General features: G+C 52.9%; 1 protein-coding gene across 1 annotated transcript in view; it reads right to left on the bottom strand.

Annotated features, from left to right (window-relative positions):
- TNS1 (tensin 1) overlaps positions 1-21,153 on the bottom strand; it is a 188,013-nt gene that overhangs the window by 158,986 nt on the left and 7,874 nt on the right. The window contains 2 exon segments of the mRNA XM_014462563.2: positions 5,128-5,165; positions 16,549-16,663. Coding sequence (XP_014318049.2) covers positions 5,128-5,165; positions 16,549-16,663 — 153 coding nt within the window.

Genomic DNA, 21,153 nt, shown 5'->3' on the forward strand with positions numbered 1-21,153 from the left:
GGGGAGTGAAAATGTGTGTGTTGTGAAGTTCTGTTGTAGACACAGGTGATTCAATATTCAGAACAGGTCTGTTCATAACAACCCCAAACTGGAAATAACCCAAACGGCAATCAACAGTAGAATGGATAAATACATGTGGTTGATTCAACACAGGGAATATAACAGAGCAATAAAAAAGAATGAACCACAAGAACACAGATGAGCCTCCCAGACATCATGCTGACTGAAATAAGCCAGACACAAGCATAAACATACTGTATGATTCAATTTATATGAAATTTAAAAAGAGGCAAAACTAATCTCGGATGTTACAAGTAAAAATAACAATTACCTTTGGGGGGGATATTGACTTGGAGGGGAGCGTATGGGCTGCTTCTGGGATGCTGGGAATGTTCTAGATCCTGATCTGGTTCATGTATATGTACCAACTGATGAATTCGTGTACTTGACAGTATGTGAGTTATACCCCAACTAGAAAAGGTAAATGACTAGAATTACTGTTTGGAGCATCTCTGTGTGAGGAGATGGGAGGGCTTTGTGGAAGGGAATTAAAAAGTGGTTTTGCTGTTCCTTCTCTTTCCTGCTCTCATCTGTCTCCCCTCCCCAGCCTCTCCCTAAGTGGAACCTCTCATTTCTCAACATTCCTTTATTCTACCTTCTTTTACTCCTTCACTGGAACCTCTACTATGGACCAGGCACTATTCTAGAAACTGAGGATGCAACATATCTTCTACCCTTATTGGTGCAATGAACACGTATTTAACACCCACTCTGAGCTGAGCACTGAGGCCCTCCTCTACCACCACTGAGCATTTTCTCTCAAGCAGGTCCAAGTGGCGAGAAACTGGGCACAGACTATCCAGGCTCCTTCCTAGTCTTCACCTGTGGTTCCAAAAAAGGAGAAAGGTACCTACTATGTGCAGATGTGCATTTAATCCTCTACAACCTAGCTCACATAACTGGAAGGCAGCAGGGGTAGAGTTCAAACCCCAGGTATGTCTGATCCCCACCCCACTCCCATGGTCTCCCAGGAGCCAGGTCAGCCTAGCCCTCTCTCCGGGCATCTGTGGCTGACAGCTTCTAAGATGGAACCATGGACTCTTGCTTCCGGGTATTTATGTCCTTATATAAGCCCCTCAATGGGCATGGCCTGTATAACCAAACAGATATTGTAGAAATTACAGTGTGTTTTTTTCCAAGGCTAGGAAATAAGATATCTGGCTTCCACCTTGCTCTTTCTTGAATCGCCCACTCCAAAGAAGCCAGTGCCATGTTGTGAAGACACTCAAGCAGGCCTGTGGAGAGGTCTGTGTGGCAAGTAGCTGAGACCTCCTGCCAAGAGCCAGCCCCGACTCACTAGCCACATGAATAAATCACCTTGAAGGTGGATTCTCCAGCCCCTGTCAGGCCTTCAAATGACTACAGGCCAGCTGGCATCTTGACTGCTACTGCATGAGACTCCAGGCCAAAACCTCCAGCTAAGCTGCTTCCAATTTCTGCCCCACAGAAACTGTATGAGATAATAAACATTAGTTGCTGCTTTAAGTTACTAATTTGGGGATACTCTGTTACATTGTATTGCTACATATAATTAATTCAGCCCCTCTCTGAGCCATGGGTTCATGCTGTAGGAATAGTCTAAAATGGGTGGGGAACGTCCAGCCCGGGGGCTATATAAGGCTCACAAAATCATTTGGTCTGGCCCTACCAAGGCATTAGGGGTGAGTTAATTAAATGCTTGACCAAATATAGCAGGCTAATTTTTAAGTTGATAATTCTGTACGGTCCAAGAATGATGTTATAAATATCCAAAAGGTTCCCCACCCCTGGCCTACAAGGTGGCATATGAAGGCATCCAGAACAAGCCATTTACTGGAGTGGTGGCCAGAGTGGGCTGAACTTGAGAGGACAAGGGAGGACCAACCTCAGCAACAAATCCCCAGTGTGTTGGAGAAGAACTGTGAAATAAGAGACCAAGCAAAGCAGAAATCCTGGCGCCTTCTTCCTAGAAATTTCTCACACACTTCATCTATCATAGTACAGTAAATGGAACCACGTGCACCCAGTTATTCTGGCCAAAAACCTGAGAGAGATCCTTGAGCCCATTCTCTTTCTCACACCCAACATCCCATCCATCAGCCAGGCTCTGGGCTCTATCCCGGAATGCATCCCAGACCTGTCCCTTCTCACAGTCTTTCCTATGAGCACCACGGACTAAGCCACCAGCTTCTCTCACCTGGGCAACATCAGTGGCCTCTTGGCCCATCTCCCAGTGACTGCTCAAGGCCAGAGTGGCCTCCTTAAAGTGGAGATCTTCAGATCATGTCGCTCACGCTCAAACCCCTCCAGGGCTCACTAATCTCCACCACATCTTCTTTCAAGCCTGACAAGCTCATCTCACCTCAGGCCTTTGCACTTGCTCTTTTCATCTCTCGGATCATCCTGTAACATCAATTGGGTCCCATCTTGCACAATACTTCCTCTGAGAAGTTTTCCTGGGCCACCTAAGCCTAAGCCCTCTCTAACCCACTGCTCTAACTCATCTCCTGATGGGACTTGTTTGCCTATTTACTGCCTAGAATGTCAGTCCCACGAGTGCAAAGGCCTTATCTGTCTTGTTCGCCTACAACAGTGTCTGGTGCACAAAAAGAGCTCCGTACACATTTGCTTACCGAGTCCCGTCTCGGGTAGGGGAATGGATAAGAGGACCCCCAAATGGTTGTAAAACCCAGAGGACAGAGCTCTGCTGTGTGCTCTGAGGCTCACATCACCCTTCTCCGCAAGAGGAAAAGGCAGGCCAGTAGTAAGAGCTGTGGTTTATGGGGAGACTTGCCAGCTGGGTGGAGCTCACAGCTCCAGTGGGTCCCCTTTGCTGTAGAGGAAAATCCTATAACAAACCCCATCTGTCTGTCCAGCCACTGCCCTGCCAGTCCACCTCGCTCCTCTGGTTGGCCCTGGCTGGGCAGAGCAGTGTTGCTGAGCCTGGTGTATCCTGAGCCCCCAGCATGTGCCAGAATTGCTAGGCAGGCCACACCCCCACCCAGAAGTCACCTTTAGCACCGTTCTGTCTCCAACAGGAGGTGACTGTGCAACAGGAGGCTAACTCTGTCACGCCTCTCCGGGTCTCTGAGCCCCCCATTGGCCCTATTCAGACCCTTCACTGGCAGTACATTCATCCCCTTATCCTCTCTAACTGTATCCACTGCTGCAAGAGATGGGAAGCTAAGAGGGAAGGCAGGTGTGGATCAAAAAGAAATGTCTGCTGGTAGGCAAGAAGGGGTAATTAGAAGAAAGCGCAAGGCCCTGGGACAGATATGACTGAGGAATTACACTGCGATGCCTTGGGAAAGTCATTCAACCTTTGGGTGCCTCGGTTTCCTATAGATCTTTTGGCCTGTTTTATGCTCTGATGGAATTAAAATAATGAAATCAGATAATGCATTGAAGTGCTTTCTAAGGTCAAGGCACCATACAAGATGTTAGTTAGAGAAACAAGTGTTGCCCAGCTGGTGTGGCTCAGTGGTTGAGCATCAACCCATGAACTAGGACATCTCCGGTTCGATCCCCAGTCAGAGCACATGCCCAGGTTGCAGGCTTGAGCCCCAGTAGGGGGTGTGAGGGAGGTAGCCCATCAATGTCTCTCTCTAATCGATATTTCCATCTCTCTATCCCTCCCCCTTCCTCTCTTAGTAAAAAATAACAAATAATAATAATAAAGAGAAACAAGTGCAGGAAGGGCGGTAGGGAGGAGATCGACTGGGGAGAAGTCAGAAGGTTCTGGGATGAAGGGTGGACAATCTCGGCTCTGGATGAAGAGAGCAAGGAGGGGTGTGGAGGGAGAAGCAGTAACGCAATCCCCTCCGTAGGAAGCAAAAGCTGAGGGAGGCAGAAAGGCGGAAGACAAGGGAGGGGCAGACACTGTACAGATGTGCCCCCTGCGAGCCAGGCCCTCTGCACCTCTGCTAGGAGAACACTCAAACCTGGAGTGTACAGGTGGGAGATGCCCCAGCAAGGCTGTGTGCTTTGCTTGAGCAAGGTCCCGCAGGAGGAAGTGGGTTCCCTCTCAGACTGCCTACTCCATCAGCACCCTTCTCCATGGTAACACTCGAGCTACCAATTGATACTAATCACTGCTATGCTTCTGAGGGCCTACCATGTGTCAGGCACTGTGCTGGACACTTCACACACATTATCCCGTCTCATCCTCGTAATAGCTTTTTCTTATTCCTGTATCCTTGAGGATGAACATGACTGACCCACAGTCACCCAGCTAATAAGAAGGGAGAGAAAAGCAATAATAGGGAGAGTGCAAAGATTGGCTGCATCTGAAAGGTTAAGGCCAAACATCTCCACCTCCCGAGAGCTGAGGGATTGGGATGGATTATTTGGGAAGGAAATTACTCCAAGAAGCCACCACCAGCTGCTCCATCACCCCTCTGTCCTGGCCTGAGAGGTTGCAGCAGGGGTCCAGCCAGCCCGGCCACCCAGGCCCACCAATTCCTCTGGTCTTCTTGTCTTAGTTTTCCTCTCCCACCAAGATCAGCCAGACAACACTGATGGGGAAACTGAGGACCAAAGTGGGACTGGTCATAAAGAGAGTAGGATGGTCCTTCAGGAGGTTCCAGGACCATTGCGACCTTGACCTCCACCCCTTTCCCACTCATCCTCACTTCCCCTACCTATCCCTTTTGCACTCCAGGTCTGGCGATTGCGACCCCTCCCGAGTTTTTCTAAGCTGCCCCAATCAGACCAACCAGGGCTCTGCGCCCCGCGCAGAACTGAAATGCATCCCCTCCCCCTCGACGCCCCCACCCTCCCAGAGAACTAGGAGAAATACCTCCAAAGGCCCCTCTCTCGGAGCTCAGTCTCCACCAGCAACCTCCAGGAGCGAGAGAATGGGAGCCGCACCCCCCACCCAGATTCAACTCGCTCCCCCCCCACCTCCGCCCCCTCCCCCAGACCGTCGCCTTCACCTTGACCTGAGCCGGCTCCCGCCCCAAGCTTTGCATAAACAAAGAGAGGAGGAAGAGACGACCCCCAGCGCCGCCCGCCCCACCGGAGCCCCCTCTCCAGTCCAGGGACCGAGCCGTCAGTCGCTGAGCCCCGTGGGGGCCCGCGGCCCCTTACCTTGGCCTGGCATTTCCGATGACAGGAGAAGCTGCAGACTGCAAGAGAGCGAGACACAGAAAGAAAGTTTAGCCGCGAGGAATGGAAACTCCGGCGCAATCTCCTCCCACCCCGCCTGCAATCGCGCTCGGAAGGGAAGGAGGGGAGGAGGGGCTCAGGGAGGAGGGGGCGGCGGGGGCGGCGGCCGCAGCTCCCCCAGGGCCTGCGGGGCGGGAACGCCGTGACTGCGGACCCGCGGGCTGGGCAGAGCCTACCCCAGGGCCAGGGCCCCTCCGGCGGGCGTGGGAAGATAGGAGGAGCAGGGGGAGGGGAGGGGACCTAATCCCCTGCTGGATCCTGGCTAGGTCCAGAGGTGGCCAGGACCCAGGCAGGACCCGGGCCAAGGAATAAGAGGGGCCTTCTCCCCTTACACACACCCAGCAGGCAGCCGGCACCCGGAACCACCCTCACACTCACTCACTCCCAGAGAGTCACACAGACCCAATTCATGGTGCGGAAGAGGGCCCGTGCACATACACGCACACATTCACAGCCATACACACTCACTCATAACCATACACCCATACTACACCCATGCAACCCACGCACTCAGCCATACAGGCACACATAGCCATACACATACATATAGCCTCACACATGCACACCCAGTACCCAAGGAGAAACCTCTGACTGGGGTGACGGGGGTTGGGGGGAGTCGGGGGGTGTTGACCAACACACACACAATTTCATAGCAGACCCTCAGTGCAGCAGTCGGACAGACATGTGGACAGATGCTCACACAGCATGACTTGAAACACACATACACACACACACATACACAGAATTTGCTCCCCCCCCCTCCTACCACCAGAAGCTGGAATCAAATTTCCTAAGGGGTTCCCTCAGCCTGGAATGTCCCAGCCCTGCCTGCCCCACCCCCAGGGCCCTCCACCCAGGGGCTTGGTGGGCCCCTCCCACCAGGTCCCACAGATTGGGTGCGGAGTCCTGAGCTGAGCTTCTGTACTGACTTGGCCTTATTGGCTGCCCAGTACCTGCTGAGGCAGGTGGGTTGGGGACACTGGAAAGGGGGAGGCAGGAGAGCTGCCCTGACTCCAAATCCTGGACAGCCACAGCCCCTGGCTACAGCCAGCTGTCCAGGCCGCCCCAACCTGATTCTCAGCAGTACACAGGAGACACTGAGGCACAGATGAAGGCCCAGAGCTACCCAAAGACGTTCTGGGTCTCCCCAAACTAAGGCTTCTGATTTGTCTGTGAGTGTGGGGTTTGGGGAAGAGCTGGGAGGCACAGTGGTTGGAGACTGGGATGTGGCCTTGGCCCTGGGCCCTACCCTGGGACCATGTTCTCCCAGAGCCTAGTCCTGGCCCCAGCTCAGGCATATGACTCAGCCAGTGCTGAGCAAGGCTTTCCTGACCCCACCAGCCAGCCCAGCTCAGAGACGCCTCCACCCCGGCCACGTCAGGACATAGCCGCCCTGGCCACCCAAGTCAAGTCATGCCCATCTGGCCAGCTTTTCAGCTTCTCTCCCCCCCACCCCCACCCCCACTGCCCCAGGTGGCAGCTCCGCTCCAGAAGGTGTTTCCATTTTGACAGCAGCAGCCCCACCCCCTACGCCTTCTTTTCTGGCCCTAGAATGTGGAATTGAGAGCCTCAGGCCTTGTGACCTGAGCTTCGACTTGGCTCTCCCAGCCAGGCTGGTCCCCCACCCAGCACTGCCTCCAGCCAGAGGGACCTTTCCCCATCCTCCTCTAATCAAACCCCAGGCCTTCCAGAATAAGTCCTGGGCCCTCCTCTGGAGGCCTTGCTCACTATCCCCCACCTTCTACTAGGTATTATCACAGAGGACACACCTCCCGCCACCACCTTGCTTCCTAGGGTGTGGGCCTTCAAGGGAAGGATCTCTCTCTTATGCACGTGCACACTACACAGAGCCTGGCACTCAGTAGAGGCTTAGATGTTGGCTGAGTTGGACCTGACGGAAGAGTTCCCCTGAGTTTATGTGCACCCCCACTGAATCATGCCCACCACCACACTTTTTTCCTGAGCCACAACCCTACCCCCCCCCACCCCCAACGTCTTATATTCAACCACAGAGGCATCCCTAAGTGTCCACTCTGGGCCTCCCAACCCCAGTTTAGCCACAACGAGCACAAGGGGAGCCAGGCCTCCATCTCCCTCCAGCGTCCTTCTGACAGTTCCAGTGCACTAAGCTCTTGCCTACCTCAGTGCCTTCACACTTGCTGTTCTAGCTGCCTGGATGCTCTCCCTCAGTCCAGCTCTCCGTTGTTCACCAAGCCAAATCCTTCTTTTATTCTGGAAGCCCCTGAAAGCCATCTCCTCAAAGAGGCTTTCCCAGACCACCCAAATTACAGTAGGCTTCCCCATTATTCTTTATCAGCAGCACCCTGATCATTTGTTTCTTGGCACAGCTCACAATCTGAAGCCATTTGGGTAATGTCCGTTTCACGTATGTATAGTGGATCTCCCCACACTAGACTTGTGAGGGCAGGAGTATGCCTGTCTCACTCACACCGTATCCCACTACCTAGAACAGTGTTTGCTCTAGGCCCACAGCACCAAACAGCATCTTTGTGCAAATGAGAAAAAGTCCCTCCTCTGGGTTGACCAGCTGTATGGATACACAGCTGAATACAGTGTCCTTGTGGGAACAGCAGAAAGGTGTTTATTCTCTACTGGGACCCAGCCTTGTACCTGGGTTCATGGCTTGATGAGCATGGGCTGATTCCAAGAGCTCTCTTGGGTAGATGCCTTTGGCACTGAATGGCCTACGTGACCATACAGGGAGCCTTGCTTGTCACACAGTGGGCAGACACTCAACAAGCGCCCTTGAATGGAGGGCAGATGGAGAAATCATTGGGCAATTGCAGTACAATGGGCTGAATGCTCCCTGTGTGCTGGAATGCAGAACTTGTCCTGGAAAGTGAGGAGTGAGGAAAGACTCCCCCTGGCCCCCGCCCAGAAGACAGAAGCTCAGCAAACTGAACTCAAGTGGCAGGTGTGGCGAAGCCCTGGAGGACAGAGTTTTACACCTTCAGGCCTGGCTGGCGTGGCTCAATGATTGAGCGTTGACCTATGAATCAGAAGGTCACAGTTTGATTCCCAGTCAGGGCACATGCCCGGGTTGCAGGCTCAATCCCCAGTGTGGGGCATGCAGGAGGCAGCCAATCAATGTTAGCTCTCCCTCTCTGAAATTAATAAATATATATATTAAAAAAAGAAGAAGAAGAAGCACCTGCCCTCAGTCCCCCAGGAGACTCTCTTGCCCTGGGCCCCTCTAGGGAAGGTGCCTTTACATCTTAGTCACCTTTCTCAGGGCTTCTCCCAAGGGCAGCATTTCTTGCTCCAATGTGCATCCTCCCACTACAGTTTGAAACTTGGCCCTGCCATTCTGCACATGTGTTACAGAAAGGGAAACTATGGCAGCCAGCCTCCAGGGTGGCCCCAGTGTTTCTCGCCTCCGGGTATGCACACCCATCTGTAGTCCCCTCCCATGATGAATAGGGCTGGTTTGTGTACCCACTCGGATATTGGAGAAATGATGATGTGTGACTTCTGAGGTTGTCATCAGAGGTTGTCACTGTGGCTTCAGCTGTGGTCTCCTGGATCACTCACTCTGGAGGAAGCCAGTTATGTCATGAGGACACTCAAGCAGCCACGTGGAGAGGGCCATGTGGTAGACAGTGAAGGCCTCCTGCCACCAGCCAGGGCCAACTTGGCTGGCATATGACAGCGTCCCGTAGAAGTGAATTCCCCAGCCCCAGTCAGGCCCTCAGGTGTCTGCACCCCAGCTGACGTCTTGACTGCAACTTTATGCGACACCCAGGGTCCAAACCACCCAGCTAGGTCACTCATGAATCCCTGACTCCGAGAAACTTGTGAGGTCATAATTTTGTATTCATTTTAAGAACTGCTAAGCTTTGGGGTAATTTGTTACACAGCTACAGATAGCTAATGCAGAAACCAGAGCACAGGTTCCCTCAGAAAGCAAGCAGACAAAAGGTGATGCTGGGAACTGAGAGCAGAGGCCATCTCCTGAGTCCTTCCTTGCACCCTGGGTACCCGTATGCCCCTTTCTGTAACTCCTTCTTCCCTGTCCTCACCCTGCCAAGAAATTTGTCATCATGGCTCAGAAAGTAACTCCAAAGAGGCTGTTGAATCTCAAACTTCCTCCCCAGCCCACCACTGTACCAGTTCAGACCAATTGTCTTTCCTCCAGCCTGTCTCTCTTCGATCCACAGACTTACAGACCATTCTCAAGTGCAAACTGATCGTGTCACCAGCTTAGAAGCTTCTGTCCAGCTCCTCAGCATATTTACCTGGACTTGTGTGGCCTGGTCTTGTCTCCATCTCTAGCTGCTGCCCCAAAGAGATCTGTTCCTGCCATACCAAGTTCCCCAGAAGAACGTTAAGTCTGCAAAAAGCAGACTCATAAACATCCTTCAAGGCCCAGTTCAAAAGGCCCCTCTCTGGGTAGTCGGGCATTCAAAGATGGTCCCTCCCTCCGCTGTGCTCCCATATCCCTCAGCTCACACCCCTTGGAAAGCTCTTGACACCTCGGAGGAGTGAGTAATCCTTTATGATTTGTTCTCTCTCACATCCAACTGCTGCTCTAAGGAAGGGAGATCCTGTTCAACTCTACCGCTTGGAATCCTGCCCTTCCCCCTAGCTCAGGGTCTGATGTACAGGTGAGAGTCAATAAATATGCAGTAAATTTCAAACTGGAAGGATTCTCTCCAGGCTAATCCCCTGAGACCAGGGCTGACATTGTGAGGTAATGGGATAGATATGAAGGAGGGTGGGAGAGCACCCCTCTTCATTCAGCTCCAGCCCCTGCTGGGAGAGGGCCAGTAAGGCCCATGGTCAGTGCTCCCCGAGTGTTTTAGTACAAACACCGCTTATGCTCAAGCCTGGTAAGGGGGTGGGGAGACTAAGGGACTTCATTAATCCTTCATCCATTCATCACTGGTCCTGCTCTCCATCTACCCACTTACCTACTGGCTGCGTGTAGACTGGCTCTCAGCTCAGAAGGTCACGCCCTAGCTCTGTGATCTGGGGCAAGTTACTCAACCACTCTGAGCCTTCATTTCCACATCTAGACAATGGGGGTCCTAACAGCATCCACCTCACAGGGTTGTTGTGAGAATTAAATGAGTTAATATGTGTGGTTGGCCCAGAGTCTGCTTTCTATAAGATGCTGTTAGCAGCAGCATCTTCATCATGTTCTTTGCCGGCATTGTTACACAGAAGAGCCCCCCCTCTCTGAATCAGGAGACCTGGGTTCCAGGCCTGACTGCTACACAGGCTGTGTGACCTGAAGCAAGTCACTCCCCATCTCTGGGCCTCAGACTCCAGCTCAGAAAATAAGGCACTCAACTGGCACCTCCACCTGCATCCTTGTCTTCATCAGCTGGCTCAATGTTTAAAACACAAAGACTTTTTCTTAGTTGGAATGCCTTTGACAGAGCAGCACAGGGTCCCCACCACGCCCTGCTGTCTCACACTCCTTTGCCAGCACTACCCCTGAAGGCCCTTGCGTTCCTGCCCCTGGAATAGATGGTCTCCACGCACTCTTACAGCTGTGAGAGCCCAGCCTCCCCCTCCTGGCATCCCTTAACACATCTCAGGGTCAACCTCACCTGAGTGGACGGTGGCCTCCCCCAGTTCCGAAGGAAGGTGGTGGCCTCTCAAGACAGTGGCCCTGCAAGATGAAGCCCCCTAGGGAGCGACCCTGTCAAACCAAAGCTCATGGAGCCCTGGGAGCCCCATCTCCACCCATGGGTGTCAACACTGCCCCTGTGCAGCGCACAGCAGCTGGCCTGAGAGGGCGCTGGAAACCCCATTGTGGGGAGAGTTACTGATGGGCACAGAACTCCAGCCCCAGCCCCAGCCCTTGGCCAGCTTCTGCCTCAGTAGACTTCGTATACTCTGTCCTGGAGTGGCTTCCTGCCTCTCGGGAACACAGGAAGCCGACATTGTTGGGATCTAAATGGCCTTTTCCTCCTGGCCTCGGGTCAGAAAATGAGCACAGAGCCTCAGTGTGCACCTGAGCCCAGAGCTGAAGGCCCACACTCCGAGCCCACCTCAGCTCCTTCCCCAGCTGCCCACCTGCCCTGCTCATCTTCACGCTGTCCTGGAGGTGTGTAATAGTTTATATCATGTATCAACTTGGCTAGGCCATGGTACCTGGTATTTGTTCAACATTATCCTAGATGTTTCTGTGAAAGGGTATTTTTGGGGGGTGAGGATAAGATTAACATTTAAATCAGCAGACACTAAGTAAAGCCATTACCTTCCAGAATGTAGGTGGGCCTCATCCAATCAGTTGAAGGCCTATATACAACAAATGGCTGATCTCTCCAAGCAAGAGGGAATTCTGTCAGCAGACTGGTTTTGAACTCAAATAGCAACTCTTCCCTGGGTCCCTAGCCTAATGGCCTACCCTGCAGATGTTGGACTTGCCAAGCCTCCACCATTGCATGAGCCAGTTCTGTATAATAAATACCTGCCCATCCATCCATCCGCCCACCCACACATCCTGTGAGTTGTTTCTCTGGAGAACCCTGACTCTTACCAGGTGTCTCAGGGGAGTGGGCATGGTGTGGTTCTGAAGTTGGAGCAAGAAGAAACCTGTAGATCGTCCCATCCAGTGGTTTTCAAACTTTTATTTTTGCAGCCTAACTCTCTTTCAGATGAACTCAATGAGGAATCCCAATGATATTCCTTCATATTTATTTAATACTTGTTATATGCCAGGCCCTGTTCCGAGCACTTTGTTATCTCATTTAATCCCTGCAGTTACCGGAGGAAGGAGTCCTGCTGCGTGTCCCATTGTAAAGGGGAGGTAACCAAGGCTCAGAGAGGTGGAGCAATCTGCCCAAGTTCTTACTGGTAAGGGGCAAAGCTGGGATATAAACCCAGGACGTCTGAGCCAAGTGCAAGACCACCACACCATCCTACCTTTGAATATATTTAACTCCTAAAACCCAAGCTGCTTTGGTTGAAGTGAGCAGGTGTTTCAAGGCCTCAGCCCCTTAAGCTTTTCCTTGGATTTCCCCTTTTTCCTTTCCTCTCAGGCCTCTAAAGTAGCTCCAAAGAACACAACTCCTTTCAAACCCATTTGCAACCTCTGATCTAGTCCAGCCCCTCCTTTAGAGAAATGGGAAAGCCAGTCCCAGCGAGGTTAGGTGTCTCACCATGGTCACACAGCAAGGCTGCCTCTGATGACTCCAAGGAGGTCCTCAGACACAGGGGAGAATCTGGAACCCCCGGTGAAGTAACAGAGGAGGAAGGAAGAGCTCCTGAACCAAGGTTTCTCCAAATCCAACCAGTGAGGGCTTCTGGGTAGACTTGTCCCATTAAGGGCTGGATTGTACTCCCCAGGTACATCCCACTCTGAGGAAGCTTCCCTCACCTTCCAGGCTGACTAGAGGCATTGAGAAAGGAGGTAGTCTACGTCTGGGTCTCAGACCAGGTCCAGATGGTAGCCCTTGGGCCCTTGAGCCCTTGAGCTGGTATTCTGGTCTCTTCCATTGAGTTTCAGCCTAGTGGGAGGCTAGTGCCCTTGAGCAAGGCCCTAGACCCCCTAATGCACTGCCCTCAGGACCTGTGGGAAACCCACTGTTTGAAGTAAGGAACTCCTACACATCCCTCAAGACCCAGCCTACATATGCCCACCCTGCTAAAGCCTGACAGGAAAATCTCTGCTAAGTCAGAGACAACCTTTCTTGCATACCTCTGTGTCAGCTTTGCCACCGTGTTCTGAGATCGGCTGGTGGCATGTCTGTCTTCCCAGGTCAGGGGCTGGGTCTTGGCACCAGTACCTGACATAGCATCCAACCCAGAGGGCGCTCAGTTCATCACTGTGCCTGCAAGTGAATCAGCGCCTGCACTGGGAGACTTGTCCAGCCTATGCAGACTCCAGCAGGGAGTTTTCAGGCCCTCCCACTGTCTGGCCCAGACCCTTGTCTGTACATGAGGAAACTGAGGCCTGAGCAGGGAAGTGACTTCTGAAGTCACAGCAGCTGTGTGAGTGACAAGGCCAGAAATAGAGCCCGGGCACTGACAAAGGCCCTGGGCCATTGTCCCATCCACCTCTGCCCCACGCACACTAGTACTCACTGACAGCCACACACAGAGCCTCCGTGTTCCCCACCATAACCCCCTGCGGGGCAAGGATAGGGTTTATTATTAACCCCGTGGTGCATGGGAGGAAACAGGCTCAGTGAGGTAGAAGACTGGCTGAGGACTCACGGTGACCTCATCGCCTATAGATATCTGTCATACTTACACCCATATGTCTCACCACCTTCGTTCTTCATCTGCCTCGTTGGTCCTTGAGTCCTCTCCCTTCCCTGCCTGGTCTCTCACCTCACCCCCTCAGCCATATTGCATTAAACAGTGAAGTGCAGGAGGGTGAGAAGTGGAAGAACCATGAGGTTATGGAGCAGGGTGGCCAGAGGGGACGGGATGAATGCCCCAGCCTCTCAAGTTCTAGCAAAGTGTTCTCACTGCCCCCGCCTGCAGCCACATTCCCCTCAGCAGCGCAAGCTTTGGGAAGACTATAAATCCAGAGGCTTGATGTTCTATACACCCCACCCACCCATCGCCCCAGGTTGCTAATCCAGAGGGTTACCACGTGATAGCCCGAGACTTGAAATGAAGACTGGAAGAGGAACCAACAAACCCTTTGTGTTGGGCTTGGTAAATAAAATGTGGCTTGGATTTTAGTCCACGACTGCCCCCTCAACTAGGGAACCACCCTTACCTGGTAGCCCTGAATGAATGGACGGACAGAGGGAGGGAAGGAAGGAGGAAGAGGTGGATGGATAAGGGGTCTATCCATCTCATGCCACCACAACCTCATGGTTCCAAAGCACAGAGAGTGGGCCCACTCGTTCACTCCTACCAGTAAGCCCAAGTGGTCCCAACCCTGCCCCCAGGCCTGGTGACCCCGGCCCTCTTACTGACGACCCTCCCTTGCTGGGCTCACCCCTGGCCCTTACGTGGCCTAGTCCTGACACCTGGTAGTGCCTCTGGAGTGTGGCCCTGGCTTTCTTCCCACTTCTCACTAACTCACCAGGAGCTGCCAAACCAGCCTGGCAGCTCACTGGCCACCTCACCTCCACGCCAGGTTAACACCTGGCAGAACCAGGTGAAACTGGGGGCATCCCTGCTCACCTTGGGAGCCTTCCATTCACCTGGGGTCAAATTCCCTCCTCAACCTGGACCCTCGAGCCAGGTCAACTGGGAAGCGTAGGACTACAGACTATTACAGAACATCAGGCCAGAAATGTGCCGGCCTCACAGTGAGTGTGCTGGGACTTCCTTCTACCCCACCCGTTGCTGCCTCCTTTCAGCACAGCTGTGGGAGTCACTGGGGTGAAGGGAAGGCACACTGGGGAAGGAAGGAAGGAAGGAACTGGGGGGAGGGTCAAGGGCTAACTTAAGCAGGTTCTCGGGTGGGGTGGTTATACAAGCAAAATACAAAAACCCACCCTCAGCAATTCCTTCCAGACTTCACCCAACTCCCACCCTAAACCACCATCCGACCAGCCAGAACTCTTAGGAGGAGGTTGACACCATGTGGCTGATTTTGGTATTGCAAAAGTTCCCATTGGCCCCTACACTCAACCCCTCTTCCATTAAAGGCTATATAGCCCTTTGCCTATGGAATGCCCTCCACATGCACAATAACACACACTCATTCACACACTTCGATACACCCACTTCACCGTCCGACATCAGCTGAAACTCCTGGTCAGAAGCCTTCCCTCCTCCAAAGAGCATACACCCTGAAAACCCCACACTGGCCTAGCAGCTGTGTGCCTTGCCAAGAGATTTACTTACTCTGAGCCTTGGTTTCATCTGTAAAACAGATGCCATGAGCAATATATGGGAGCATGCATGCAAGCCATCTAATTTTAAGTGCTTCAACAATTGTTCACTAGGCTCTGCTGCCCAGCCTCCCAGCTCCACTAGGACGCTGATATGAAGGGAAGGAAGGAGAGAGTCCAGGTGGAGTAAAGGTGCCAGGGCAGGCAGGAACCCAGCCCCTTTGGCATACCTGGCATACTTGGCATTTCAGGAACTCTGCAAGGTGCAGCTGGTTTAAGTATGGACTTGGGGGATGAGGAGAGATAGGTCGGAGAGCTGGCAAGGGGTGGGTCCTGCCAGGCTCGCAGCCATGGGAAGGGGTTTGTCCTTTGTCTAGAGCAGTGGTTCTCAACCTTCCTAATGCCGCGACCCTTTAATACAGTTCCTCATGTTGTGGTGACCCCCAACCATAAAATTATTTTCGCTGCTACTTCATAACTACAATTTTGCTACTGTTATGAATCATAATGTAAATATCTGATATGCAGGATGTATTTTCATTGTTACAAATTGAACATAATTAAAGCATAGTGATTAATCACAAAAACAATATGTAATTATATATGTGTTTTCCGATGGTCTTAGGCGACCCCTGTGAAAGGGTCGTTCGACCCCCAAAGGGGTCGCGACCCACAGGTTGAGAACCGCTGGTCTAGAGGGTAGTGGGGGCCCAAGGCTTTACCAGGGAACTGACATAACTAGGTCTATATTGAGTCCCCCTGCAAGCTGTCAGGGAGGGTGGATTAGAGAGGTGGGTCAGGAAACAGGAGGCAAAGGGGCCACAGTCAGTCGTCCAGGTGAGAAATGCCGGCAGCCTAAAGGGCTGCAGAGAAGCTCAGTGACTCAGTTGACTGATGAGAAATGGGGGTGAAGGAGAAGGAGGCATGTGGGGGAGAGGGGGCAACTGGGTGGGTCATGGTGTCTGTCGCCGAGATTGGGTACAGGGGTCTCCTGCTGATTTCACTGTGATGTGAGCCAAGACACTGACTTCTGGCATCAGTGACAGCCAAACACCAGGCTATTCTAGGAAATCATCAGAACAATGATTGAAAAGCCTGTCAGCCAGCAGCCTCCTCCGCCACCACCACCCCTAAGTCTGATTGGGGCCTCTTAAACTCACCCCTGAGCTGCCACAAGGGAAGGACTGTGGCTTGGTGTCTTTGTAGGACTGCCGGTGCCAGGCACACAACACTCACACACCTTCCACACACCATCCACATGCCAACTCCACGTGCCACCCACACACCTTCCACATGCCATTCGCTCATGTTACACCAGTCATCCATGCACAGGCTACATGCCATATCCATGCCATCCCTCACATGCCATATACCAGCCACACACATCCACATGCTTGCCATCCGGTGTGCTCTGCATCACCCCCCAAATGAGAACCAGGCACCAGGTGGAGACCCCAAGGAAATCCGCAAAGCCAAGTCCCAGCCTGACTGGGACTTGGCTTTCTCATTCCCAGGCCATCTCATTCCCGGGAAGAAATGCCCCCATCCTCCTGCCCCCTTAGCTGCTCACCTTTGCAGGTGCAACCCTCCCGGGTGATGACCTGCCGGCAGATTCCACAGGGCTTCACCTTCTTGAAGGTCTTCACCTTGAAGTGGTGAGTCTTGGGGGCCTCCAGATCCTCTGGCTGTGGGAGGAAAGGCACAGTGATCAGCCCTGGCAGCAGGCTGGGGTCCCAGGAGAGGAGTGGGGAGTCTGGGGAAGACATAGCAAGGACTAGGGAAAGGGAGAGGCAAGAGCCCTTTCAGGTGTCATAGGCCTGAGCCTGTTTCTGGGAGGAGTGTGCCCAGGGAAAGAGAAAGCTGTGGGTGGGACCCAGACTCCCAGGTGGGGTCAGCGTACTGAGGCCTAGATGACAACTGCAAACCCCAGCAGCAAACCATGGTTTCTTAATCACTTTTTTAAAATTTACTTTATTAACAAAGTACGCTCATTTAAATGTATTGCTCGATACCAATTTTACACATGTATACCCCATGGCCCACACCCCAGAAAGTTCCCTCATGGCCATCCCGTTCACTACCCTCCCCCTCCCCACCCCACCCCCCAAGTAAAGACTACTGTGACTTCTATCACCAAAGATTCACTTTGACAGACTTTTAAACTTCACATGAATGGAATTATACATATGTATTCTTATACCTGGCCTCTTTCGCTCAGTCCTATTCTGTGAGGCTCACCGAGTGGTTGGTTACACAGAGCAGTAGCTCCTCCTTTTCATTGCTGCATAGTACTCCATTGACTAGAGCTTATTCCTTTATCCATCTACTGTTGATAGTCCTTAACTTCTACCCATGTGCACAGAATGCCATGCCCCTCAGTTCCCTCTCACCCTCACTACCATCCCCTGCCCCAGCCCAGAAGTCTTCTTCCATCTTTATTTTTATTTTCTATTCTTAATATTAGGAAGATCTCAATATGTTAAATATTCTATTTAAAGCTATACCATCACACACATGATATGAGAGGCAGTCTAGCAGTCCAAGCCTTCTCTATATCTGACCTACCGTGAGCTCCTGGACCAGTCAATCACCCTCCCACCAAAACCAGGGGCATCACAAAGTGGGGCACCACACCCCTCGAGCTCTGGCTGTCCTTTGTAACAACATATGGGCACACACCCTGGGAGCAAGCCCTGCACCCACGCTGCTAAGAACCACCCTCCTCCCGCCTGAGGTCCCCCGTTCAGAGGACTCCCCAGAGAAGTCATCCCTGCCTGCAGGCTCCATTCCTCTCCGAGGCGCCTCACTGTGGTGTCTAACCTGGTCCATTCCCCTGCTCCAGCAGCAGGGGCCACAGAACACAGACACTGGCAGCTCCCTCCTTCCCTCTCCCAGGCACAGAGCTTCCAACACCGTCCGCACGCACGTGGACACACACAGAGACGCGGTCACAGACCCTGCAGCTCCAGGGAGGGGGATCTGCTCTTCCAAGTCCCCTCTCGCACCCTGCCCCAGGGCCTCCCAGCTCCAGGACAGGGCTGGAGGGGGCAACCTGTCCAGAGCAGGAACGGTGACAGGCTCACACACCCAGCATGTCCAGGACTCCTGTCTGAAGACGCTGTGGTGGTGAGTCCTGGGGAAAAGAGACTGAGCCATGAGAGACACAGAGAAACACAGACAAAATGAGAGAGAGACAGAAAGCCAGAGTAACAAAGAGAGAGAGAGAGAGAGACTGTGGAGGGGAGAAAGAGAGAGAGAGAGAGAGAGAGAGAGAGAGAGAGAAGACAAGACAAAGACAGAGTGAACAGAGACAGAGACAAAGAGACAGACAGAGAGAAGACAGAGAAAAGCCCAGGGAGTCAGACAGAGAGGAGAAAAAAGACCAAGATAAAGGCAGAGACAAAGAAAACGACCAACAAGCCCACACAGAGAACGTGGTAGATTAGATAGAAACACACAGAGACTATAAAGGGAACCGGAGAATCAAAGGGGCACAGACAGACAAAAGGACACAGGAGCCAGCTTGAAGGGGCCCCCAAAGACTAAATCGGGGAGGATCTGAGCATCAAAATACATAAGACAGGAATGGCTTAAATGAACCCATTCTGATATGTGAAATAATTGGATAAATGGGAAGATGAGGAACAGAGTATTTATAAGACTCAAAGCACCTCCCCACATCCCACTTGTAAATTACCAGGGGGAAATGTAACTTTTCCTGGCAGACTCCACTTTATTCAAGTGATCAAAGGTACCGGCACCAGTGGTTGTGTGCCACAGGGGGACACACAGAGAATGAACATCGCTTCTGCCACATTCCTGCCAAAGAGTCACAAGCCCAAGCTAATCACGAGGGAACATCAGCCCAGCCCAAATTGAGGGACAGTCTACCAATCCACGGCTTGGACTACTCAAAAGTGACAAGGTCGTGAAAGTGGAGGAAAGACAGGGTAGATGTCCAGACTGAAGGAGACTGAAGAGGTGGCGACAGCCAAATGCAATGGCTGCTTCTGACCTGGATTCCTTCCATGCCAGGAAGGACATCATTGGCCATCTTATCGGAGGACGAGATGGTAGTCACATATCAATGTCAGTTTCCTGACTTTGATGGCTGTGTTGGGTTAGGCAGGGGAAAGTCCTTGTAGGAACATCAGGGAAGCATTTAGGGGTGGTAGGCATCGTGTCAGCAACTTACTCTCAAATAGCTCAAGGAAAAAGAAGGTCGCCCCAGCCACGCGCCAGGTGGCTCAGTCGATTGGAGTGTCGTCCTGTGCCCCAAAAAGGTTGTGGGTTTGATCCCCGGTAGAGCAACTGATCGATGTTTCTTCTCTCTCTCTCTCTCTCTCTCTCTCTCTCTCTCTCAAAGCATGTCCCCGGGTGAGGATTATAAAAATAAACATATCCTCAGATGAGAATTTTTTTAAAAGGGTCTTTGCATTTCATTTGCAACTTTTCTGAAGTTTGATATTGTCTCAAAATTTAAAGAGACAGGCAGATGGTGGGAGACAGACAATTTAAAGAGACAGGCAGATGGTGGGAGACAGACAGGAGCAGAGGCAAAGCCCGGGGAGAGGTGGGGAGCAGAGAGTGGAAGGGACAGGCATGGGTGCCAGGAGCCCAGCAGTGTCCTCTGGTGGCTGGGCCAGGCAGCAAGGCCTGGGTCTGAGATGCCAGAGAGCTGGGTTTTAGGAGTGGAGCTTCCAGCTTCCTCTGGGGTGGGTGAGCGTGGGAGCAGAGCACTGCTCAGCCCTGGCCTCACTCAGTGTCCCCATGCCACCAGGAGGGGCAGGAAGTCCCTGCATTCTGAGGTCTCACCAGCCTGTTTTCCCATCTCAGCTCCTGGCTGGCAGCCTCCGGGTGATCTCTGTCGCAGACATTCCAGGGAGGGGGCCCAGCCCAATGTCAACTGCAGCAGCCCAGGCCTGGGGTGAGAGGAGGGGCAGGGAGGGGACTTGGGGTTCCATTTAAGGCCTGTGTGGAGAGGCAGGCTTTCAGCTACAGGTCAACCAGCTCGGCCTTACTCTGGCACCTCCAAGCCCGCCCTTCCCACCCCACTACGTCAGGCAGAACTCCCTGTTCCCAGCTTACATCCAGACTTCTCTGCCTACACCCCAAATCCAGATCTTCCCCCAAAGCCCAGGGAAAGAGGCCTCCTCCCAAAGCCTAGCTGGGCCAGTGGAATCTCATGAAAGAGGGTCCTGGCCGCCCCGTGAACAGATGGGGAGCAGGCGGAACCTTCCATGCTGACAAGCAAACTCCGTCTTCTCTCCTGGGCCCTGGGTTTGCCTGCCCAACCCCATAAAATCTGAGTTTACAACATCTCTCCCTGCACAGGCTCAGAAAGCAGAAACAGGGTTGCAGATACACTCCCCCGCCTCCCTCACACCCCTCCCAGCAGCCCCTGACAATGGCCCAGCGCACTGCTGCTCCAGCCCCACCCTGTCCTGTTCTCCGGCTGACAGGACACTGGGATGGGAGTCTAGAGACCTGTGCTCGAGGCCAACAGCCTTGAGAAGATCAGTGGCCTTCTCTGGGCCTTGTGGTCCCAAATGAAAATGAGGGGTGGGCAGAGTCGGGGAAACAGTGGGCCAGTTTGCGATGGAGGGACGGGAAGCTGGGGGCAGGACATGCTGACGTGTACAGAGTGAGATGTCTAATGAGATGCCCCTTCCATGAGGGGCTGGAGGACCCTGGGGGCAGAAAGGAGACAAGCAGGGCCACCCCCGGACTGTAAGGACTCTGCCAGCGCTGGCTTCCCTGGGCACAGAAGCGGTGTCTGGTGACCTTAGTGAGTCAGCCACACAGGTCTGAAGGGCTCCAGGATGATGGAGGAGAACATCTAGGCTGGGTAAGCCTCTTATCTGCAAATACCTGAAGGGGCCGTCATTATAAGGAGGCACCTCAGTGACCTGTGAAGTTACTGAAGGCAAAACAAAGCAGCGGGCAGAAGCCGGAAGGAGGCATGATGAGACACGGGCTGCGGAGAACGTCCCAACAATCACATGTTGAAATCCTGACAAAAAGAAAAACAGGGGTCTGGTACCTATCCTGCCCTGGCCCAGGGCTACTCTGCAGGTACAGGCAGAGGGTGTGAGTGAGCCCGGCAAGTGCAGAGCTCCGTGGCTTGTCATGGCAATGACCACCGTTTTCCTGACAAGTGGCAGACACCTCCAAA

This window comes from Myotis lucifugus, unplaced genomic scaffold (assembly GCF_000147115.1).
Source record: "Myotis lucifugus unplaced genomic scaffold, Myoluc2.0 scaffold_3, whole genome shotgun sequence".
NCBI classification, from domain to species: domain Eukaryota; kingdom Metazoa; phylum Chordata; class Mammalia; order Chiroptera; family Vespertilionidae; genus Myotis; species Myotis lucifugus.